This window comes from Misgurnus anguillicaudatus, chromosome 11 (genome assembly GCF_027580225.2).
Source record: "Misgurnus anguillicaudatus chromosome 11, ASM2758022v2, whole genome shotgun sequence".
NCBI lineage: Eukaryota > Metazoa > Chordata > Actinopteri > Cypriniformes > Cobitidae > Misgurnus > Misgurnus anguillicaudatus.
Window position 1 is genome coordinate 23,918,089 of NC_073347.2, and position 25,429 is coordinate 23,943,517.

Genomic DNA, 25,429 nt, shown 5'->3' on the forward strand with positions numbered 1-25,429 from the left:
TGAGGTCAGTATTGACGCATATGATCAAATTCGAATAATAATAATTATTTAAATACTTTGTATTAAAAAATTTAGAAATTTCTGTCAACGGGGGACTAAAATCAGCTGAATCTGATGTTTTGTTTATCATCCATCTAGAAACGTCATATTTGAGAGGCTTATTTATTTTTTAGCGTTAACATTTGTAACACAATATCTTAAAATATATTTCAGGCAAAATTAATTGTATTTTATTTTATTGTGTGCTTTTAAATATTCCTTATAAAAAGTGAAATGTGAAGAGTGGTGTTGTAAACTGTAGTTTGTTTGGTGTAGTTCATATTATTCACAACCCAGTGCATTTTTACTAATTATTATTTTGGCAGTCATGAAAGGTCATAATATATTGTGCAGCTGCAAAACAAATAAATAAAATAAAATTATTCATGTTTTGGTATTTATTTGCCATTTTAAGCAACCCTAAATGTCATCTCTGCCTTTTTTTAATGATTTATTCTTGCCCTCCCTCTCTCTTATAGGCAGCACAGGGGAGAAGGACAGATCGGCTCTCAGCCATGAGGCTTTCCTGCTCATGGCAAACTCCCAGAATGACATGGAGGATTGGGTCAAAGCCATCAGACGTGTCATTTGGGCTCCCTATGGTGGAGGTACTGTAACATATTTGCATGACACTTGTAGACAAATAAGTCTAATCATACTTTCTCTAACTCTCCAATTAAACTATCACGCATGTGTCTGGTTTTCTACCGTCACTTTGTTTGGGTCGAGTGATCTATATTTAGCATACAGAGCTTAAGGATCATATGGCGTGAATAGAAAAGTTTTACTGAAACGGAGACACACTAAAATAACAACAGCATTTGCAGTATCCAGATATGTGTGTCTGCATTTGGAGGAATTGTGTTACAGGTCTTTAATTAAGATGGATTATTTTGACCATAAGCCCTGCAGCTCTTGTATATACTCCTCAAGCTTTATCTCGTATGTCTACTTGTAGGTATCTTTGGCCAGCACTTGGAGGACACAGTACAATATGAGAAGAAGTTTGGACCCCGGCTGGCCCCTTTACTGGTAGAGCAGTGTGTGGACTTCATTCGAGATCAGGGTCTGAAAGAAGAGGGTCTGTTTAGGATGCCGGGACAAGCCAATCTCGTCAAAGAACTCCAGGATGCATTTGACTGTGGGGATAAACCTCTCTTTGACAGTAAGAAAAGATTGAAACATCCTGAGCTCAATGGACGTTCACAAAACACTGCTTATCAGAAACCATTCAAAGAAACTGTAGTGAAAATTGATCTCTACAGTGTTTGTAACAGGGGGGCTACGTCCTGTAGGGGCGGTGTCTGCAGGACTGTTTGGCGACCACTGGTTTGTCATATCTATTAGCTAAAATAGATTTGTTATTAAAAAAGTTGTGTATTAAGTTTAAAAACGGTGGCATGTTGATAACTTTGAATTTCATTGGTTCTCATTTGTCTCAATATAAAACAAGCATATGACAACTAATCACTTTAAACATCACCAAAAAGATAAAAAAGACAGTGGTTAAAAAACCTCAGCATAGACCATCAACCCTTGTTGGCCCATATTGGTTTATGCTGGAAATACTGTATTTTATAGATCCAAATCAACTTAGAGTTCATTTAAATACACAATGTAAACACAAACAGTACAATATATTTATTTAAAACGAGTGAACTCTACTCAAACCAGTGAAAAAAGTTTATTCAACTTAATAGTTTTATGTGTGTTCAACAATTTCACCACAAACGCAAATAAAATGAGTCGAAGAACTTGGGTAACTCAAAATTTTTATTTATAACTTTTAAAAGGAGTCTTTTCAATACAACAGCCTCATTTTAACAAACAAATAATAACAAAATCTTGGTGGTTGTGATGAGGTTTGTGGCATTCAATCTGCCAGTGAGCGGGACACCTGAGTTTACTTCAATATTTTGCATGCAAATGTTTATCTATCACAACAAACTATATATTGTTGGAAAGGTCTAAGAATGTAGTTTTAATATTTCAAAACCTTTTAGCAGTAATAATAATGCAGTGACCGTAATTTATTAATTTGTGACAAAAGTATGCAGCAAACCTCATTGCAAACCAACACAAACCTTTTTTTGTTATTTTATATAATATATACTTTATTGCATTATTTTTATATATTACAATAAATGTAAACTGCTATAACAATTTTTTTATTTAATATTTCTACCTCCAGACGCTTCCGTGTAAAAATTTAAAGTGTCTTCTTTAAAAAAAGACCAAGATTAGGCCCACTCAAAAAGGCTGCGCAAGTTAAGGGGTTTTAAGCTAAGAAAGATTCTGGCACTGCAAATTTATTTCAGTTAAACATTAAAGGGGACATATCATGAAAATCTGACTTTTCCATATTTAAGTGCTATAATTGGGTCCCAAGTGCTTCCATCAACCTGGAAAATGTGAAAAAGATCAACCCAATAACTTAGTTTTGGTAAACCATTCTCTGCAAGCATGTAAAAAAATAGGTCATTAAAATTTGGCTCCCCCTGTGATGTCAGAAGGGGATAATTCCGCCCCTTAATATCCACTATCCAAGCCTGGCACTGCCATTTAGTGCAGAGATCAGCTCATTTGCATTTAAAAGAACACACCCAAAAACGGCATATTTTTGCTCACACCTACCAAGTGGCAATTTTAACATGTTATAACAAATTATCTATATGGTATTTTGAGCTAGAACTTCACATACGTACTCTGGGGACACCAAATATTTATTTGAGATCTTAAAAAGTAAAATGTCCCCTTTAAATCAACATGATTGGTCAAGGGGGATTTCCAGTTCCCAGCACGGTTTGCATGAGTTGCATTATGAGAGCATTTTCTAAATTAAGTGATAGTTTTTTAGTTTTGTGGTTACCATTGTTCAGAAGTATATTACCTGTGCTTAGGCTGTAGGTTGGATATGTTGCTTTGTCATATAAACAATGACTGTGTACTTGGTACATACACATGAGTCACATTGTCTGTTTCTGTGACTGTTTAAATCTTAAACACTATTTTAAGGTAAAACCGTACGTTTTAAATAGTGTACTTAAATATTAAAATTAGTGCTGGGCAAAGATTAATCCAAAATAAAAGTGATTTTTGGCATAATGTATGTGCGTGTACTGTGTCTAATTATTGAGTATATTTAACCACACACACATTCATATATTCATTTCAGAATTGTTTTACTTATATATAATTTTTTTTCATTTATTTTTAATATAGAATATATAAAAATATAAATAAATATATATATATAAACATGTAAATGTTTGTTAAATACATACATGAATGTGTGTGTATTTATTTACAAATAATAATTACACACAGCACATACTCATATATTATGCCAAAAATCACTTTTATTTTGTATGCGATTAATCGCAATTAATCTATGCCCACCACTAATTAAAATACAATGAAATATTAATTTTTAAGTTTGGATTAATTGTAATTTATGAATATTATTTACTTAACATTTTTTAGTTGGTTTACTTAAATATTTTTAGGTAATCAATTTCCACAAAAGTTTTGAATACTTGGGTTTTACAGTGCATTTCATCAGATTGTGTGTTCCCGGGGGAATCCTAGCTCGATCTGTTAACCTTTGTGTGATCTTTTGCAGTAACACTGACGTCCACACGGTAGCGTCTCTCCTGAAGCTCTACCTCAGGGAACTGCCCGAGCCGGTGATCCCCTTCAGCAAGTACGAGGACTTTCTAACCTGTGCACAACTTCTGCTCAAAGATGAAGAAGTGGTGGGTCTGCTGATGTACTCTGTGTGTCTTACAGTGAGAGGTTGTGAACATTTCCCTAATCGAGTTTCTTTTTTCAGAATCTGAATAAAAGTGTAATCTGACGCAGAATCATTTGACAAATATCCTGAATAAAAAGATTGGTTGATAGAAAAGCTCACTTGTTTTCTGGATTTTTAATGTGTTGTGTTCCCATGTGTTTCTTCTAAAGGGACTCAATGAGCTTGTGAAGCAGGTGAACACTCTTCCTCAGGCTAATTATAATTTATTAAAGTACATTTGCAAGTAAGTAAACAAACAGCATTCCGTTAAGCTATATTTGTGTTTTTAAAATGATGTCTATTCACTATATGTTCCCATTTAGATTTTTAGATGAGGTGCAGTCACACTCAGCTGAGAACAAGATGAGTGTTCAGAATCTTGCAACAGTTTTTGGACCAAACATCCTTCGACCTAAAGTGGAGGACCCTGTTTCAATGATGGAAGGTGACTAGAATTGCATCATTTAGTGATGTTAGTGCCTCATACATTTCATATTTATTTTTTAAAATATACAACAGAACGGTGTAAATAGTCTCATCACTTGTCAGGAACCTCCCAGGTCCAGCACCTGATGACGGTGTTAATAAGCGAACACGAGCGGCTATACGTGGGATCCGATGGAGATGTTTCCGCCGAGCAGACGGGAAGTTTTCATCAGGGTCAGCGCAACATGGCACAGTGGATCTCCGAGGACGAGATCCTCAACCGCTCACCTTCGAACCAGACGTCCAATGCCACATCTTTAGATATTACTGTAGGTGCCCTCAACACTGCCAAGGTGTCATCTCAGGGAAAATCTGGATTGACTGTCAGCCCCAGTAAGCAGGCAAAGTCTCTCCCCTCCTGGAAGTGCTCCTTCAAGGGAGGAGGCACACGTGCTCAGCCCACAAAAATCGGAGGCTCTTCCGTGGACGTATCCAACATGCCCAGTGCCGGTAACTGGTTGATGAATGGGCTTTCTTCTCTGCGGAGCCACCGGAGAACATCTTCGGGAGAACGTATGGGAAAGGACTCGATCCTCTCACACCGACTTTCCACTTATGATAACGTGACATCATCCAGTCTCAGCGTACCCAGTGTGGCGAGCACAGCCTGGACCACATCCTCCTGCGAGATCTTAGTGGCCGACTCGGTGAGCAGTGAGCCCTCATGTCTGAACTCTGTGAAGTCCGAGTGGTCGGTTGGAGGGTCTGTGCAGGGTCAGGGTGAACAGAGGAGCACAGAGGTCACAGATAGCAGTGAAGCTCTGGAGATGTGTGTGAGCAGTGCAGGTTGCAGCGAGAATGGAAACGTTGAAGATGCGGTGGACGTCACAGGAGATACTGACAATAGAACGACAGCACTTAACAGCGTGGTGATGGAGCTGAAGGACAAATTGAAGAGACAGAAGATCAGCTATGAGTTACGAATACGAAAGTAAGCCACAGTATATGAATATACATTTGTCTTTATGTTCTGTAGAATAGATACACTTTACATATTGTAAAGATGGCAATTCAGAAAGAGAGATATTTTGCAATAAATTAAGCATGGATCAGTATACACTTTCATGACTTTTATATCATCTTTTCTGGGGTAAAGTGTGTAATTTGATGTTAAAACTTAATATGCAGTATATGCAGAAGTAGAGGATTAGTCCATTTTCTTTAAAAAAAATCCAGAAAATTTACTCACCACCATGTCCTCCAAAATGTTGATGTCTTTCTTTGTTCAGTCGAGAAGAAATTATGTTTTTTGAGGAAAACATTCCAGGATTTTTCTCGTTTTAATGGACTTTAATGGACCCCAAGACGTAACAGTTTTATTGCAGTTTAAAACTGCAGCTTCAAAGGACTCCAAACGATCCCAAACGAGGCATAAGGGTCCCATCCAGCCAAACGATTGTCATTTTTGACAAGAAAAAAAAATCACTTTTAAACCACAATTTCTCGTCTATCTCAGGTCCTGTGACGTGCCAGCGCGACCTCACGCAATATGTCATCACGTCAAGAGGTCACGGATGACGTATGCAAAACTACGCCCCAGTGTTTACAAGTGTGGAGAAAGAGGACCGTTCTGACGTTGTTGTATGTGGAATGATACTAATTAATGTTCTTGTGTCAGTTTATTGTTTAAAATGGTCCGCAAATGTTTCATATATGTAACACGTGACCTTTCCACGGCATTACACAATTGCGTGAGGTCGCGCTGGCGCGTCGCGGGACCAGAGATGGACGAGAAGTTGTGGTTTAAAAGGGCATATTTTTTATTTTTCTTGTCAAAAATGACAATCGTTTCGCTAGATAAGACCTTTCTCTGCAGAAACATATAACTTTAATTGATATAGTGTGTATTTTAAACTGCATTAAAACTGTTACGTGTTTATATTAACTTTTTATTTTTGTCAAAATCTTGTATAGCTTGATTTCTAATTGTATTAATGTAAATATTTTTTCTTAGGTTAGAGGAATCAAATGGAGCTTTGCATAGCCAGATGGAGAGACTGGAGGAGGAGTTAGACCAGGAGAAAAAGAAAAACCGAATGTTGGAAATTAAACTCCGCAACTCTGAGCGGGCTCGCGAGGACGCGGAGATCCGAAACCGCTTGCTTCAGAATGAGATGGAGGAGTTCTTCTCCACTTTAGGAGATCTTACCTTGGGGTCCAGGACGAGCAAAATTTGACCGGCAAAATGTGACGGCCCACCTGCTTAACACAAAGAAACTGTGTTTGTTGTAGATAGAATCTGGAAATCTCTCTGCTCATGTATCATGGGTAGTCAGAGGTAATTTTGTGCTGTTTTGTTACGGCAATTTGATCAGCTGTTATCACGTGTAACGGTTTCACTTTCCGTCTGCCATCTTCAGTCTTAAATTATAAAGGAAGAGTTCATCTGAAAATTAACGTTCTGTCATTACTCATTGTTCTGCCCACTTTTCACACATGGGTTTGATTTGAGATACGTGACCCTGGATCACAAAACCAGTCATAAGTGGGCAGGGTATATTTGTAGCAATAGCCAAAAATACACTGTATGGGTTAAAATTATTGTTTTTTTAATGCAAAAATCATTAAGATATTAAGTAAAGATCATGTTCCATGAAGATATTTTGTTAATATCCTACCAAAAATATATCAAAACTTGACTTATCATTAGTAATATGTGTTGCTAAGGACTTAATTTTCATATTTAGATTTTTTTGCACCCTCAGATTCTTATCCAAGTTATATATCGGCCAACTATTGTCCTTTGCTAACAAACCACACCTCAATGTAAAGCTTATTTATTCAGTTTATAGAAAATATTAACTGATAATTTTCTTTACCCATATCACTGTTTTTGTGGTCCAGGTTCATATACACTCTTAAAATTAAAGGTGCTTCATGGTGCCACATAAGAACCATTTTTATAAAGAACCTTTAACATCTGAAAACCTTTCTTTTTTAAAAAAGGTTCTTTATAGTTAAAGTTCTTTAGATAAAGAAAAGGTAAGAAAGAAATTGTTACTTTAACTAAATGGTTCTTTGAGTAACCAAAAATAATTTTTCTATGGCATCACTAAGTACCTTTTAAAGGAAAACACAGGTTTTTAATATTTTGCTATGTTCTTACCTCAACTAGGATGATTTAGTACATGCCTGTCTTTTGTCAATGCGTGCACTTAGTTTTTGTGCAGCGTGTCATGAATGTGTTGGCATTTAGCCTAGCCCCATTCATTCCTTCGGATCCAAACAGGGATGAATTTATAAGCCTCCAAACACTTCCATGTTTTCCCTATTTAAAGACTGCTACATGAGTTACATTAGTAAGAAAGGGGCTGGGCTAAATGCTGACACATTCACAGCGCGCTGTGCAGAGATTGAGTGCACGCATTGATAAAATACATGTATTTGTTGATTTGTCTTAGTTTAGGTAGGAACATAGTAAAATATAAAAAAAACAGTGGTGTTTTCCTTTAAAGGTATTGCGGAGGATTTTCTTTTTCCGGGTGGATCATCAAGACTATTGGTCCTTCTAGTTGTCAATCAGGAGTGTTGCACAATTGCATTTTTTTTAAAAAAGTGGAGAAGGCGGTTCTTTTCTAAAATTCGAGAAAATCCTCCGCTACACCTTTAAGCATATTTATTTTTAAAAGTGTAGTTAAATTGTTAGAAAAAAATTGTCAAAATCTGTACTTTTTTGCACCTAAAGAGTTCACATTAGTATCTCAATGGTACATATTGGTAACAACTGTATACATATCTTTACATAATGGTACATATTAGGTCATTTTTAAAGGGAACTGCCCCCAGTGACAGATTTCGACAATTTTTTCGACCAATTATAGAGACCTGGGTTTCACAAATGGGGTAACGTGTGAAGTTTTTTCAGTTTTTTGGCACTTGCTGTATGGACAAGATGTCCATAAGGATCCTTCTTAATGTTGTGTTGCACATAAAAATGAAATAATGACAGAATATTTATTTTTGGGTGAGCTTTTCCTTTAAGGTGCAGTTCACTTATAACTTACATTAATATTCTAACATTTACAGATAATACCAAAGCATGACTTTCCTGACTGTTTCCAGACTGTTTGTTATTCACCTCTCACAATGGCAGGTCATTTCAATGGAACCGAATATTAATATCCTGTTAATGCATGATGAGAAATCCTGCAAAACAGTCTTGAAGAAATTCTCACAATTTTCATTTTTTAAACAAGCCTATATCACATAATACTACTAATCACCATACATGCTGCATCCTATCACATTGTGCCTGACACTACCAGACAAAAACAAACACTGGCTCATTTACATAGACTGTTACACTTTCAGACTTCACAGAGAAATCTATTTCAGCAATCCCTTTATTGCAAGTCTAAATGCACTATAAAAAGTTTTTTTTCCTGGATCAGATGAGGTGACATCAACCAAACTTTTTGTTATTGTGCAATGGCAAGTTATTCAAATCTTTTAGGTAAACTATTATAGATTGAACAAAGATTTCAGCTGCAAAGATTGCCAAGTCTGTTATTTATTTAAACTTATTATTAAAGTAAACCTAGAGCTATTTCTCAGGTGGTGTTTTTCGAAACACTCAGTGAATGAGTGTCTTTATATATATATATACTGTAGTGGATGGTGAAACTAAGGTTGACACATACTTGAACGTTACTATAAAGTAGTTTTTTTGTTTGGTTTTTTAACAATGCATATGTTCTCATGGTCATTTTTCCTGTTAAATGATTCCTGTATGCGGAAAGTGCCAAAGTAGAGGTCTTCGGGAAGTGGGTATTGACGTGATGAATTTCAAATGAAGACCGAGTTGCAATGTGATAAACTTAAAATAGGTTTGATGATGATTGACCTAACAACTAAATTGGGGTAAATATGAAAAAAGTCCACTGTCAATATTAAACTAATTGTAAAACACAAACAATTCATCTCCAATCGTTTATTTCTCCAGTTGTTATGATGTTAACACAGTTGAATTTCATTAAAATCTAGTGAGGTGGTAATCAACTAATCCTAATAAAAAAAACTGTGTCTGGCTTATAAACCCAGCACCATAATCTTATAGTACATGTACAGTTTTTTGGACTGAAAATGAAATGCTAAGCAGTTCATGCAAGATACTGCCCACATGTTCTCGCCATTGTATTATTTGAGCATCTTAGTTGTGGAAAAAGCAAAACATGGACAGAATCCTTTTAAACATTTTCACATAGTCGAGTCTGAAATCAGAAGGGTCGTCTTTCAGCTATAAAACATTAGCTGGAAAACAACAGTCTAATGGCAACCAGAACACTCACAGTTTAAAGTAAACACACTTACATACAGTACATCCTTACAGATTCTCTCTTACAAACTATACAACACTTAAATATTCCTAACGTCAGCTGACAACCACATCTCCTTAATAAATAAATAAAACGAAAAAAATTACAGTAATACTTGTGAAACGTGGGCTTTATGGCATCAGCATGAGGTAGTTCAGACTCGACTCTGAAACGGACCGGTTTTGTTTCAGTTTGGCTAATTCGAATTTATTCGTACGACCGCATTTGTACGTTTTTTTTTACGATTTGCTTTCAATATTTTTTGTTATTTTAATATTTATACAGTTCATTTCATACGAATTAGCCAACTCGTAAAATACATACAAATTCCCGTGAGATCAGGCTGAAACTTCTGCTCATTTTGCAGGTCCAGTAACTCAGGATTCCCAGACAAATATGTAGGTCTCAATGTCATTGACACGGTTAAGAGCACTTCAACATAAAAAGCCACCAATATAAAGTAATAGCAAAATATTAAAGGAATAGTTCACCCAAAAATCCAATCAGAAACCTCATTCACTTCCATAGTACTCTATTCCTGGGACTTCTGATCGGTTTGGTCACAAACATTCCTTAAAATATCTTCTTTCGTGTTCATCATAACAAAGACATTTATAGAGGTTTGTAACAACATTAGAGTGAGTAAATGATGACAAAAATTTCATTTTGGGGTGAACTATCCCTTTAAGTTGTTTTCCCCGTTACCCTGTGCACAGGTAAATAAAATCAAAGGGCCAGGCCCCGTGTGTCAACAACATTCAGATTCCCACCTTCTAATCCACAACTTCAGACCTTTTCAATGTTCTTGATCATTCACACCATTGATAAATCTCCATCTTATATCAAATATTGCGTAGAGCTCCAGAGTATTAAAAATCACAATGCACACACATACTGTAGGTCAATCCCCAATACAGTAGGTCACGTTCATTTACAGCACATTATGTGCCATTAATCCTCAAGGGGGGAAAGAAACTAAGAGTAAAACTTTCTGGAAATAAACGATTTCCAAATGCAGCTCACTTTACCGTTTTACAAAAATAAATTAATCAGTAGCTTAAATGACTCTAATGGAATATGCTAGAAATGAATGCATGTAGATACTTTTACCGTGTTCACACTAGCGAATAAAAACAAAAGATTTGTTCTGACATCACAGAAATATCCTGCTCATCATAATCGGATCAAAAAAATTGTCAAATGGAATATTGATAGAATCACTATACAGTATTTTTGTTCAATGTTTGTTCTGTATGCAAATTTTAAAGGTCTAAATTTAAATGAATGGTGGGGTGCTGAAATCCTAGATAAACTTGAACAATTACAACATCAGAATACATACACAAAAGTTCACCACTTTTCACAGTCCATCAGAAAATTAACCAGCAGCAAAACCATTCATAGAAAATAAAGAATCGGGAAATAAATCAACATACATATAACATTTTATGATGTTGACTGTCATTAATATCCAATAAAAAACTATTTAAATAAAATGTGCTTTGCACAAAGATCCAGAAAAAGCCACCTCAGGCAAACCGTACTTGAATAATATCCCGATTTTGTGCAATATGTTAATTTTAAAATACTATCAGTGTCCCAAGTGACTAAGAAAATACAATGAGCAGGAAAAAACTTGAACGCAAAATAAATTAATCTGAGAAAATATATTCACAATTTCATTTTACAGACTACCTTCCGAAATCACTCTACGACATGACAAAATACTCTAGCTATAGCTTATAAAACAAGAGATTTGTTATGGAGCTCAGACAATCTTAATAAAGCCAGTTAGGGGCTTTGCCTTAAACGTTGCTAAAAAGATAAAATCGTGTGATCATTTACAGCATCTAAAAACTGAACTCAAAAGCGTCATATCCAACCCAAAGTTAAACTGGCTTAAATCTGATACCATGCCACACACAGTGAATCTCCAGGTGAAGGTGATAGTCATCTGCAGCAGCTCAGAGGACCAGCGGAGGCCTCCAGACTGCTATCCGTGTCTGAGGTCACAGTGGGTTCTGTGGACATGGAGGAGATATCATTGATGGAGGAAGAGGAGGAGGGCTGGGGTGAGCCATTGATCACTGCTGCACCTGTGCTATGTGAAACACAACATTCAGTCAGATTACAATACATGTGAATGCAATTCAACACTCAGTATAAAAACATAAAGTGACAGCATATTTTTAAAAAGAAATAAAGCATTTGAGTAAATTAAAGGACAAGTTCGGTATTTTACACTTAAAGCCCTGTTTTCAGTGTGTTTATGAAGAAATAGAACGGTTTTGACTGAAATTTGGACATATGATGCTGGCCCGAGAATTTTCGGTTTCAGTTGTATCACTCACTACCTCTACAATGGCTGCATAGGTGCACTGGAACAATCCTTACTAAAATGCATTAAACTTTCGTTTACAAAAACGTGAAACTCACCGAGTGGTCAGGGGTGTTCACTGATATGCTCACACAAAAAAACGCTGCAAAACAGGTGTTTGCCTCAGAATGTCAAAAAAGTAAATATAAATCGAAGGTGCTCTTTGGCAAATAAGCAAAATATCGAAAATAACAAAAGGACACCAAGGCACTCTTCTTAATAATAAAACCGCTTTAATAAAGGTGCTTGTTCATAATGGAACTTAAAAATACCAACATTTTTCGGCCGCAGAAGACCCCTATCAACCCACTAGAGCTGTGTGGATTACTTCTGTGAAGGACGAATGCACGTTTTGGGGGTTTAAAGTCAGAAGCTGTTCCCTGATCCCTGTTGTCCACCACCACAAAGCTGGAAGAGTAATAGGACATTTACTCAAATAAATCTAAATGTGCTTGCCTGAAACATGATAGTATCTCGGATTTTGATATTTGGCTGGAGTATCCCTTTAAAGCAACACTATGTAGTTTTTTTACCTTTAAATAATGTCTCTAAAATTATTTCAGTGATAGAACAACTTTTAACTGGACAAATTGTACTGTTGCTGCAACCTGAGCAGCCTCCTAGCTGCTACAAGCACACTCTGAAAGTGGCGGTGGAGGGTAGGAAACCGCCTGCAGAACAGTGTCTGATACCAGGCACTGTAGCACTTTTCAACCACATGGGGGAGCTGTAAGTCATTTTTACATGGAAACTACATAGTGTTGCTTTAAGAACCAATGCTCTATGTAAATAATGCAGTTTTATGTAAAAGTATTGTTAAACCGGCCAAACAGTGATGAAACCAATGATCTACTTAAAGGTGCCCTAGAATTAAAAAAATAATGTATTTACCTAGGCATAGATGAATAATAAGAGCTCTGTACATGGTAATGACATATCGTGAGCTTCAAACTTGTTCGTTTCCCCATTTTTATGTAAACATCGTGCACGTAAAAGACTGCTGGAAAACAGGCCAATCTCACCATAACACCGACTGTGATGTCACAGTTGAGGTGTACGCCCCAAACATTAAATTAATGACAAAGTTGTTAAAATCTTTACTTGTGTTAGCTACTGACCAGAGCTTACAAATAGGGCAAAAATAGATCATTTCATTCAAAGGACAAATCCTAGGGGTGTAAGTGGACATGTAAAAATGTTTCTGGAATATTTTTGCACTTAATAAAGTTACATACTTTCTATGTAAATATCAAAGAACAATTTAACATTATTTTAATGCATTCTTTGGCACCTTTAATTTAATAACCTCACTGGGTTATTTTTGAACCACAATGGGTAAATTTTGGACAGAACACACGCTGGGTCAAAAATGACCCAATGCTGTGTTGCTGTTTTGCAACCATGGGATATAGTAAACCAGCAGTTGGCTTAAAACAACCCAGCACCGGGTCAATTTTAACCCAGTTCTTTCCAATATTTTCCCATTATGGGTCAAAATAACCCAGCCATTCTTAGAGTGCTGGTGAATTAAACCACAAATATTAACATAAGCAAAACTCAACTGGCGAAAAGCTAAGAGAAACCTATTTAACCAACCTAGAGGAGAGGGCTGACCTCGAATGACGCCATTCTTCAGTCGTTCTTCCCATTCCACCACTTCTTTATAGATCAGCTCTGATATATAAAAATAACAATATAGAAAAAAAATAAGTTTAAAACAGGTTACATTAACCTCAAGTATTCAAGTTTATTTACATAACACATTTGAAATGTCACACCTATCTCCATAATATCAAGCTATTTTCATGCTAACAACAACAGTGCTTTTAATCTTAAAGTAAACAGCTGAGCCTCTAAAAAAAATGCAGCATTGCTACTTCTAGCTAGTTACACCCCAACACTAGATTGATGGATAAAGAACCGTCATGGAAACTGGCAAGGTTTACGTTCAACGGCACACGCTGCCCCTCAAGCGCTGAAAGAAATATCAATCGTTCTAATTTTAGCAAACGCTGTCAGACATTTAAACACCCCGAGGGACCTATTAACGCTTTTCAATCAGGTGACAAGCAGGCAAGATTTCGACGGGGTGTGCAGCAGCCGTGTGTTTGTTTTCCATTTCTGGCATTGAATTTCATTCTGTGAACTTTGTGGTGAAACGTGGATGAAGTACCTTTCCATTCCTCCACAGTGTGATCTCTCTCATCCAGCTGTTTGTCTATAATCATAGGAGGTGGCTGAAAAGAGAGACATAATCACTTATAACTATACTCAAGAGAACAGTCATCATTGTGTTACATGTCATATATGTGCTTCACCGAGGTTATGGTGCTTCTATGTCATCGCCTTAAAGGGACACTCCACTTTTCTGACAATACGCTAATTTTCCAGCTCCCATAGTCTTAAACATTTGATTTTTACCGTTTTGGAATCCATTCAGCTGATCTCCGGGTCTGGAGGTACCACTTTTAGCAGTGTAGGTTTTAAGAGTGTAGGTCTTATGTCTTACAGGTATGACAATGAACTTGACATCTGTGCATATAATTGATAGGAATGGATTGGCTGTCTCTTTGTGCAAATGCATAAGCTTACCGCTTCCACTTCGGCCGGGTCGTACCATACGTTAATGTAGGGGTGCTGCAAAGCTTCGTCTACAGAGATTCGTTTGGATGCGTCTATCACCAGCATTTTAGACAGCAAATCTCGCGCCTGACTCGCTGTAAGACAAATCACAACCGGTATATAGTTTTAATAAGTTAATGGTGCTTCTGTAGTGATCTTAACATGTAAATTATTCAGGCCACTTTAATGCGAATGCACTGGAATGACTTTTTAATTGTGCATTGCTTCTTGTCTCCTATAATTCTGCCAACATATTTCTATAAAAATTTTGTAAATATACAGTGGCCCTTGAAAGTATACACGCTACAAGGCACCTGCATGAGTCACCTACAGAACGCATTACACACCTGCACATCTCAGTTTAAAGCTAACTGTTAAGATTCAGTGGAAGCTTTAAAGGGATAGTTCACCGCAAAATAAAAATAATAAAAATATGGACTTCCATAGTAGGTAAAACAAAAATTGTCACACAATCAACTGTGTGCTTGTAATTATTTATCAAAATATATATTTTTGTGTTCAGAAGAATAAAGAAATTCATACAGATTTATAACAACATCAGGTTGTCATGTCAATGTCATTTTCGGGTGAATTATCCCTTCCCTTTAAACGGTTAGTACCTTTCAGTTTGTTGTGTTCTGAATCAGCAGGAAACAGAACGTCTGGAAACAGTTTCTCAAAGCTGTATCCAGTGTACCGTGGTCTGTTTTCCACGTAGGTCCGCACGGACTGGTTGAGTTTCATCAGGAAGTCCTGGGATGGCGTTCCAAGCTGCTCTATGACTTTGTTCCACTGATCAATGTCTTCAGGCATTAAAGGGTTAAGAAAAATACATATAGGCCTACAATATTTCTAAAGTATGCTTTCAATTCATTAGATATGCCTTAAAGCAAAAAAATGTTTTTAAACATACACAGTGTAAAATGGAATATAATTTTTGATGTAAAAGAGATGTGATGAACATTTGAAATTGATGGCAAACTAAAAAACACAGGTAAGGATACGATCTGTACCTGGAAACAACACACTACCTCTGACCATTTCAGCCATGATACAGCCAACAGACCATACATCCACTGAAAAATGAAATGAAAGTGAAATTAGCATGCAAACAATGAAGGGATAAATGATAAACAAAAGACAAAAAGATGAAATCAGGTGGTAAATAACTAATAAACGTCATGCAGGGAAAGTCAGACGTGCTATAAGAAATGTAGGAGGTGAAACAAAGATGTGACACTTAAATGATCAACTCAAAATCTATGAATAAACCGGAAACGTTACGTAAAATATTACTGGCCGACCGTTCACGCTCACGTTGTGAATCATCTCTGATTCTGATGCAAGAAAATCTATTTTGGGCCTCATGACAGAGTTAGCATGAGAATAAATAGTTCCAGTAATTTACACAATGAATATTTAACAGCTGATGTCCAAATACTGATGCAGGCCTTGTGTTATTCAACAGCATAATATATCAGACACCAATAAGCCACCCCAAGGTAATTTTTAAACCCCTAATACAACACAAAGAAATTATCATTAAAGGAATAGTTCACCCCAAAATTTAAATGGCTGGACAAATGTCACAACAATTAGGATCACCTAGGTTTTTGTCATACACTCACCTATAGGATTATTAGGAACACCATACTAATACTGTGTTTGATCCCCTTTTGCCTTCAGAACTGCCTTAATTCTACGTGGCATTGATTCAACAAGGTGCTGAAAGCATTCTTTAGAAATGCTGGCCCATATTGATAGGATAGCATCTTGCAGTTGATGGAGATTTGTGGGATGCACATCCAGGGCACGAAGCACCCGTTCCACCACATCCCAAAGATGCTCTATTGGGTTGAGATGTTGTGACTGTGGAGGCCATTTTAATACAGTGAACTCATTGTCATTTTCAAGAAACCAATTTGAAGTGATTCGACATGGTGCATTAACCTGCTGGAAGTAGCCATCAGAGGATGGGTACATGGTGGTCATAAAGGGATGGACATGGTCAGAAACAATGCTCAGGTAGGCTGTGGCATTTAAACAATGCCCAATTGGCACTAAGGGGCCTAAAATGTGCCAAGAAAACATCCCCCACACCATTACACCATCACCACCAGCCTTCACAGTGGTAACAAGGCATGATGGATCCATGTTCTCATTCTGTTTACGCCAAATTCTGACTCTACTATCTGAATGTCTCAACAGAAATTGAGACTTAACAGACCAGGCCAATATTTTTGTAGTGGAGATGAGTGGTACCCGGTGGGGTCTTCTGCTGTTGTAGCCCATCCGCCTCAAGGTTGCGCGTGTTGTGGCTTCACAAATGCTTTGCTGCATACCTCAGTTGTAACGAGTGATTATTTCAGTCAAAGTTGGTCTTCTATCAGCTTGAATCAGTCGGCCCATTCTCCTCTGACTTCTAGCATCAACAAAGCATTTTCGCCAACAGGACTGCTGCATACTGGATGTTTTTCCCTTTTCACACCATTCTTGTAAACCCTAGAAATGGTTGTGTGTGAAAATACCAGTAACTGGGCAGATTGTGAAATACTCAGACCGGCCCGTCTGGCACCAACCAACCATGCCACGCTCAAAATTGCTTAAATCACCTTTTTTCCCCCATTCTGACATTCAGTTTGGAGTTCAGAAGATTGTCTTGAACAGGACCACACCCATTAATGCACTGAAGCAACTGCCATGTGATTGGTTGATTAGATAATTGCATTAATGAGAAATTGAACAGGTGCTTTTAATAATCTTTTAGGTGAGTGTATAGTGACAATATTAAAATCTATTTTTACTTAAATGCACCCATTTTAATTCATTCTGCAATTTATACAAAACTATCTACAGTGCATTGAAAGTATACATTTTATCAGTATGCATGTTCCCTGGGGATCAAACCTAGGATCTTTGCACTGATGTTCTAACAACTTAGCTACAAAAACACCAAAACCCTAAAGGTCCTTAAATTAGCAAAAAAATTCCAAAAGGTTTTAAAGGACCAAAAGGCAAGTCAAACTGCCTCATCATAGACATAAAGAATGGAGTGAAATGTGGCAACAAAAACTGTGAAGTCAGCTACAGTCAAAAACATAACTGACCACTTTTGATGAACACACAACATGCATAACAACAACAACAAATTAGTGTTCATACAAATTTAGGCCAAACTGAGAATAAAGTACATTTACTGTAGCTCATAATGGGTCACACGTCTCCTCGGTGAACAAAACAATGTCTCTTAACATGACAACAGATAATCCGGGGATGTGACTCAAGGATACAGTCTCTCCCAGGAAATAGGATTTTGTGACGGACCATTTCTGCCAAAATGCAGCCCACAGACCAAATGTCCACTAAGCGTGTGCAGCAGAGAAAAGAGAGAAAATTGTTAAGCAGGAAGCCAGGGTCTGTTAGTATTTTAGTACTATTGCATAAGCACTTCTTTCATACATCACAGTTTGGACCGGAAAATAAATCAATAAGCAAACCATCAAGCCACGCATGACTCATCACAAAGAAAACAAACTTTAGATTTGATCAAAAAAGGAAGATTTCCTCAAAAACAATTCGGTACTGAAACCTCAAAGCTGTTAGTATAAGCAAAGCATCGCAGGGGTCTATAAAAGCGCGAAATGAAACCTGAAAATTGAAAATGATATTTGATGTTAAGCATGCACAGGATGTGTCAACTAGGCATTCTGCAGCTTGTCAGTAGCACTGACCATTGGCTTGATATCCCATTCCCAGAATGACTTCAGGGGCTCTGTAGTAACGTGTCACCACATATGGTGTCATCAGCAAACCAGTGGCCGCTGTCCTGGCCAGACCAAAATCCAAAATCTTCAGGGTACAGTCTGACTTCACCACAATGTTACTGGGTTTTAGATCCTACAGAACCACAGACAGAATATTAGTCAGGGTTGGGTCAACAATAGTCAGCATTTTGAAGCGTTAGTTCATCCTAGAATTAAAGTTTTGTTATTAATTACTCACCCTCACGTTGTTCTATACCAATAATGCTACATACACACCAAAAGCGGGGCATCGCGTTACTTGCTCAAGATATATTTTCAACTTGAGCGAAGATGCGTTTGAGGTGATTAGCGTGTTTTTAGTCGCCGCAAACGCACCGCCCATATCAAGTCATTTGTATCGCCCCAAGCGAGGACGCGCGTCTGATCGCGTCTTTGCATTGACTTTGTATGCAATCTACTTGCTTAAATCGTTAAACTCACGTTTGGTGTGTATGCCCCATAACACCTTCGTTCATCTTTGAAACACAAATGATAATTTTGATGAAATCTGAGAGATTTCTGAGCCACCATAGACAGCAATGCAACTTACAACTTTTGTATGTCTATGGCTTAACACATGCTTAACACAAATGTGTGTCGGAGACTCGCAAAAACTATTTTTGTTTGAAATGAAGGTTGAACCACTGTTGTCACAAGGACTATTTGAAAGGAAAACACCACAATTTTTCAATATTGTACTATGTTCTTACCTCAACTTAGATGAATTAATACATACTTATCTTTTTTTCAATGTGTGCAATTAATCTTTGTACAGTGCGTAGTGAATGTGTTAGCATTTAGCTTAGCCCCATTTATTCCTTAGGATCCAAACGGGAATTAATTTAGAAGCCACCAAACACTTCCATGTTTTCCCTATTTAAAGACTGTTACATGATTAAGTATGTACGATTTTAAGCGCACCGAGGTCGAAATGCTGCAAACTAAGTGCTATTCCACCATACACATATAGTTCTCATTTTTTTTATCTGCTTAAAAAAAATCACGTTTTGTTTTGTACCACCATACTTACTCGTGTAATTACTCATGTAGCAGTCTTTAAATAGGGAAAACATGAAAGTGTTTGGTGGCTTCTAAATTCATCCCTGTTTGGATCCTAAGGAATGAATGGTGCTAGGCTAAATGCTAACACATTCACGACACACTGTACAAATATTAAGTGTACACATTGAAAAAAGATAGGGATGTATTAATTCATCTCAGTTGAGGTAAGAACGTAGTAAAATATTGAAAAAATGGTGGTGCTTTCCTTTAATGTTGTCCTTGAAAGTTGCATTGCTGTCTAAAGGGCTCGTTGTGGTCGTGCGTAGGTCCTACGGCGTAGCCGCGACGGCGTAGGTTCCGCGTCGGTTTTCATGTATACTTTTGCGTCGTCGTCCGCGTCGACGTGCAAATATGCGCGCAGGCCGCTGGTAGGCAGTAACCACGCGTGTAACCACAGTAGCAGCGCGAACGCCAAAGAAGAAGAAACTTTGCAAGTTAAGCCACAAACAAAGAAGAAACAGCAACTTGTTGTGTATAATTTGAGAAGACCAGTAATGATGGATGTAAACAAACAGCGACTTTTGTTGCAGTTTGAGTTAAATCACTCCTCAACTTAGCCATTCTTTGTTTTCACCATCGCAAACGGAAATACCTATGACGCAGTTTTTTTACCTGACGGGAGGGGTTCTGGTGGAGCAATCACAGCGCTTGTGGTCCACGTAGAACTGACGCGCTGTTAAAAATTTTGCTAGGTGCGCGTCAGGCGACGCAAAGCTACGCACAGGCTACGGATAGCCTACGCCGTAGCTACGGCATAGAACCTACGCACGACTATAAATCGCCCTTAAAGGGGCTCAGAAAGCTCTTGGATTTAAACAAAACTATCTTAATTTATATATGGAGGATGAAAGACGGCCTTGCAGGTGTGGAACGACATGAGTGTAAATGATGACAAAATTTTCATTTTTGGGTGAACTAACCCTTTAAGAGGTTTTCATGCAAATTAAAAAATTGATGTAATTAAAATACCGCCTGTTTTAAACCATGTGGACCAGACAGTTTTAGATGTCAACTACAGAAATGACTATTTTTAGTTTCACTTATGGTGCTGGCCCATTAAAAATTTATCAAAAATGCAGATATAGTTTCAGGGTCTAAAATGTGATGTCCTGCATTCCAATCATTTAATTATACTTCAAATTATAAATGTAAAAAATACATATTATAACCTTAAAAGAAGATGATTTTTTCCCCCAATAGATCTGTTAGAATGATGCCATTTTCAATCATGTAACATTTGGATACCCACAATCAAGAAAATATGTAGTGCGTCAAGGTTTGTAATGACCTTGTGCAATGTTACAAGATTTACTGAATTAGCAATAAAGTGACATAAAGGTCTTCCTCTCCTCACATCACTACAAACTAGAATCTATAGTAAAAGACTGATGATGATCAAGATGATGCGGGTCCACGGGAGTGTTATGTTTACTGACGATCACTCGATCGCTTCACCTCTGTCGCCACTTCGCACGTCCCTGACTCAACAGCGCAATGCAGTCCACAGCAGCAGCTGCAGTCAGGCAGACAGGCAGGAACGCAGGCAGAGGTCTGGCTTTTTGTAATAAACCCAGGGGAATAAAACCCCTCCCTCACCTTAACTGATTATAAAGCGCTTCTCCGTCAGTACAACCTTGGCTGCGCATGGCAGTGTTTTTGTTAAGGAGGTGAGGCTTTTGAATAAGGAGGAGCACCGACCCTGTGGATGATCCCGGCCGAGTGGAGGTGCTTGATTCCGCACAGCATCTGGTACAGCAGATAGGACAGCCGCTCGTGGTCCAGTTCCATCTGAATGACTTGGCAGAGGTTGGCGTCCATCAGCTCCATTACTAGGTAACTGTTGTTGGGTTAGGGGCGGGAAGGGGAGGGGCAAATGCAGGGGGTGTGATGGGGCGGGGGTCAAAGAAAGCAGATGGGAAAGGGGAGGGGTGGGCGTGCGCATATAGATGTGATAAAGAAGGAAGAGGGGATATTATTTAGCTCGAGTCTTGTTGTTTAATAAGCATAAATAGCTTTCACATTTTATGGTACTCACACATCTTGGAATTCTTCTAATGTTTTTTGTGGGGTGAAAACATTTAAGAGGCCTATAATCTGGGAATGAAAAAGACAGAAGGATATGAATTACGGCGGTTATTTGATTGGATTGTCATAGCAAGCAATATGTTATGATCTTTTTTTGACAAACTTACATTTTTATGATTGACACATTTCATGAGCACCAGTTCTCTGAATGCACGTTTGGCATGAGTCTGATTTTGAAAAGGACGGCTAAGTTTCTTTATAGCCACATTTCGTTCGAGGTTGTGGTCGTACGCTGAGCTACAAGAGAAAAGGATGCAAAGTACATGTGAAAAGATGTGCGACTGGGTTACATCCATGATTTGAGTAGGAGAAATGGAGCTCTGGAACATACCAGACTATTCCCTGAGCACCTGAACCAATGGGTCTTAGATTCTGATACCGCTTCAACACCGTGAAGGTTGAATCACCGACATCTACACTGTAGAATTCTTTCTCACGCTTATTTTTGTTCATGGTGAAGTCGATATCTGAGCATCCGAACGAGACGGACTGTTAGGAACCTAGACCAAAAACAAGAGACAAAACAAAATACACTATAAAATGGCTGAAGGATGTCTGGACGCGTTATGTTGTCTCTACCACCATTACATAACTTTTAAGACAATACAATATAGTTTCACAGAACACTGCAGAATAAAGTTAAAGGAATAGTTAAGCCAAAAATGAAAATTCTGTCATCACGCACTTACACACGTGTTGTTCTGTTGAACACAAAAGAAGATTCCCACAAAAGCAGGAAAAACAAATACTATGAAAGTCATTGGTTCCCTTAACTGTGCGTTTAATTTATCAAAATTATCTTCTTTTGTGTTCGACAGAATAAAATAAAACACAATACAACACGAGGGTGAGTAAATGACAGAATTTTCATTTTTGGGTGAACTATCCCTTTAAAGGGATAGTTTGGCTCTGGACTTATCTGCATGTCATGAAAAAGAATATAAATAGAGCATACAGCTGTAAGAAACGCACACTATCAGCATCTGTTGCAAGAGTAGGACATGTTCCTAATGGCTGAGTTTATAAAAAAAGCAATACCAACAACAGCATGACCCAGTTTTACGGAAAAACATCATCCCAATTTCAGAGGAAACATTGCTTTGGTATGTAGCTGTAGTATCACATCAGGGATAGTGCTTTCTGACATGTCATAAAGTAAAGTAGCACTGTATGACTGACTACAATGACAGGAAGTATCACTGAATGTGTCTGAACACGAATGCAAGAACAAATGGAATTCAGAATCCATAGCAATAGAGAGAGACTTTTGCCATAATTTGATTCAGTACAACCCTCGATGAGCAGTGTGTGGGTACAATCTTATATGATATCAGGTGCATACTATGTAATATGCTAATACTAACACTTTATTAAACATAGTCTTTCCTTTTAAAACAATCTATAAATGCATACATTGTGATATCAGCCATGCATCCCACCAAACCAGTTTATCAACTGACAATTTCTCATCATATTCAGCAGCTAAGACTTGTGAAACCAAGTTGTTGTTGTTTTTTTAAGCTATTATAGGTTAAATGTTAGATAGTAGAGTATTAATCTACTGGGGCATAGAAACTGACAAGACGAATATTCATCAACACATTACCTAAAATAATAATTTCCTTAAAAAAGCATGCATAGGAATAAAAAGAAAAAATAAATAAAAATGCTAAAGCAGCATTAAACCCCATAATTCAGTGATATCAAATGAATTTATTTAAATCGAAATGTACTTTTCTAGCACAAATGAGCAAATTTTGTCAAGCAGGTACACAGCACGCATAGCCAATTAAAGTATACATTTAAAATCTTAAAACCTTTATTCAGAATACAATAGTAAGCTATAAAACTAGAGATTTTGGCCAAGTCTTGTAATTTTGCTGCTAAGTCAGTCATTTTTATGTGGTGTGTATACAGTATAACCAGTAATAAGTCAATCAGTTTAATTCAACCATACATTCATAATATATATATAGATGACGATCATATTATTATATTATACTGATTTTGGATTAAATTGAACCCAGAATCCACATTAACACTATACTTATGCACGGTGGCCATACGAGCAGTTTGACAAATATCATTGTAACCTATCTCCCGTAACCTTATTCATTTATCAGTCGCTACGTTGTATCCCAGCACTGCAAACCATCGATGTGACATTATTGACTGAACGGAAACAAAATCAGCTGTGATGTATACACGCACCCTCCCCCACGCGAAACAATACCACGCTTTAAAACCACCTTTAAACGCTTACTTACCTGCTGCGATTGAAATATAAACAGCACTTCCTGTATCCCAAATATCAGCTATGTGGACGGATTCTTCAGAAACGATACGGTGAAGGATCTATAGGTTAATAACTGCGCTTATTCGGCTAATGGTTTCGACAACATGACCCCAGCGTATTGAAAGCGCGTTCTCATACTGGCAGCAGGCCTCGCGTGCACTGCGGACGACTTCATGCGCTCTACGTCACCAAACCCACACGCGCTTCCGTGCCATCACACCGCACTATTCATAGATATAACGAGCTGTATTTCTGTCGTTCTTTTTATGTCAGCAGGCAAAGCGTAATGAACAGTTAAATTAAATTGTCAAATATATTGTACATAATTTAAACATGTATAATTTTGATTGCTTATTGAACGTGTTTTATTGGCATTTATAAATAGCCGGTGCAACAACTTACCATGGTAACAAACAAGTTCTTCGATATTGATATAAAGAAACGATATTAACCAGCACTGCCATCTGTTTAGTTTAAGATAAAGAGTCTGAAATATTTGTATCGGTTGAGTAGCGAGGGTAGCGTCAGTAAATAATAACTTGCCTGTGTATATATTTATTAATGATACAGCACATATTAATATGGTGTTGCGGTTCGATGGGCTAGGACTATGTTGTAAAGGATCACGATGATCTTACAATTTAAGGAAAAACTTCCTCGTGACCGGTCACTCCTCGTCTAATCCAATTGAGCTCTTTGGCTCTTGTCTAAGAATAGTTCTTTAATTTGCAAAAAGTGTCCAGGCACAGACACCAGTAAAGTCTTAGCGATCAGACATGATGTCAGACATGATGGCAATAGTTTGGGTCATTGTACAACAAGCCTACTTTCTTTGAAGGTAACAGAAGCTAAAAGAAACATGTAGTGATGAGACACACTGAATTAAAACGTCCCGAAGACATCAAAAGGAGATCAGGACTTTTGTACATTGAATGCTAAGGTAAGGTGTAGGCTATATGCTGATATATAAGTTTTGTGCGAATTTTATGGTTCTTATTTGATTCAAAATACATGAAGTCGTATGAAATGGATTCTGAATCCATATGATTGGATTCTTTATTGGTTTTATTGTTAAAGCCAGTGTTACAGTGTTAAGCTGTGATTGATGAACTGTATGTAGCCTATACGTATAGTTATTTAATAAGGAAATGTTTTAAAAAGATGGTCACAAGCTATATCTAAAATATTTTCTTAATGCCTCTGAATTATGACTTACCGTTTTTAAGAAAGCATTTAAACAGTGCATTGAATGTCTTCAGTTTCTATTAATTTAGAATTGGAGGGAGATTTTTTGTCTTGTATGTCTGCACAGCTGTTACCACTTTATGCTTCATATACAGTATAAGTGCATGTGTTGTAGCTGGTAAAACAATGCAGGGGTCATGGGTTCAAGCATGATATCCAATTATTCTACTGTAAAATGAAATTTTATTGTGTACAGATTTACACAACACATTATAAAGCCAAATGTATATTGCATGGTTATTATTAAAAGATACTGTTAGAAATGCAAGGCTTCCTGTAATAATGAACCTATGACCTCAGATTCCC

General features: G+C 37.4%; 3 protein-coding genes across 11 annotated transcripts in view; 2 read left to right on the forward strand and 1 right to left on the reverse strand.

The window, feature by feature from the left end:
• Positions 1 to 6,711, forward strand: part of arhgap22a (Rho GTPase activating protein 22a) — a 38,201-nt gene extending 31,490 nt beyond the window's left edge. For all 5 annotated transcript variants that reach the window (XM_073873370.1, XM_073873369.1, XM_073873371.1 and 2 more), the window contains 7 exons: positions 519 to 647; positions 998 to 1,202; positions 3,659 to 3,794; positions 4,003 to 4,076; positions 4,156 to 4,277; positions 4,382 to 5,249; positions 6,273 to 6,711. In XM_073873370.1, the coding sequence (XP_073729471.1) occupies positions 519 to 647; positions 998 to 1,202; positions 3,659 to 3,794; positions 4,003 to 4,076; positions 4,156 to 4,277; positions 4,382 to 5,249; positions 6,273 to 6,495 (1,757 nt within the window). In that variant the 3' untranslated portion in view covers positions 6,496 to 6,711. The remainder of the gene's footprint in view (positions 1 to 518; positions 648 to 997; positions 1,203 to 3,658; positions 3,795 to 4,002; positions 4,077 to 4,155; positions 4,278 to 4,381; positions 5,250 to 6,272) is intronic.
• A 2,522-nt stretch (positions 6,712 to 9,233) lies between these two features.
• On the reverse strand, positions 9,234 to 24,016 carry mapk8a (mitogen-activated protein kinase 8a). 4 transcript variants are annotated; one of them, XM_055169346.2, is made up of 12 exons: positions 23,850 to 24,016; positions 21,914 to 22,082; positions 21,690 to 21,819; positions 21,533 to 21,591; positions 21,196 to 21,334; positions 18,364 to 18,529; positions 17,923 to 17,994; positions 15,253 to 15,435; positions 14,603 to 14,727; positions 14,184 to 14,247; positions 13,607 to 13,684; positions 9,234 to 11,729 (listed from the first exon to the last, which is right to left on the reverse strand). In XM_055169346.2, the coding sequence occupies exons 2-12, from the start codon at positions 22,033 to 22,035 to the stop codon at positions 11,584 to 11,586; spliced, it is 1,284 nt and encodes a 427-aa protein (XP_055025321.1). In that variant the 5' UTR covers positions 22,036 to 22,082; positions 23,850 to 24,016; the 3' UTR covers positions 9,234 to 11,583. The 4 variants fall into 4 exon arrangements, with proteins under 4 accessions (XP_055025321.1, XP_055025322.1, XP_055025320.1 ...); XM_055169347.2 differs by lacking the exon at positions 17,923 to 17,994 and adding an exon at positions 15,637 to 15,708 and having other exon boundaries at positions 13,625 to 13,684; positions 23,850 to 24,015; XM_055169345.2 differs by lacking the exon at positions 17,923 to 17,994 and adding an exon at positions 15,637 to 15,708 and having other exon boundaries at positions 23,850 to 24,014.
• Positions 24,017 to 24,117: 101 nt separating this feature from the next.
• The window catches only part of ptpn20 (protein tyrosine phosphatase non-receptor type 20), a 42,299-nt gene continuing 40,987 nt past the window's right edge, over positions 24,118 to 25,429 (forward strand). The window contains exon 1 of one of the 2 annotated variants that reach the window (XM_055169337.2): positions 24,118 to 24,818. The gene's annotated coding sequence lies outside the window, so the exon portion shown is untranslated. The remainder of the gene's footprint in view (positions 24,819 to 25,429) is intronic. The other variant, XM_055169335.2, reaches the window with a different exon arrangement.

Coding starts and splice junctions, on each gene's coding strand:
- mapk8a (XM_055169346.2), bottom strand. CDS start 22,035: ATGAACAAAAATAAGCGTGAGAAAGAATTCTACAGTGTAGATGTCGGT. Junction 21,335..21,532: donor TTAGAAGAATTCCAAGATGT/GTGAGTACCATA, acceptor ACCCAACAACAG/TTACCTAGTAATGGAGCTGA. Junction 15,436..17,922: donor CCTATTTCCTGGGAGAGACT/GTATCCTTGAGT, acceptor TAATGCCTGAAG/ACATTGATCAGTGGAACAAA.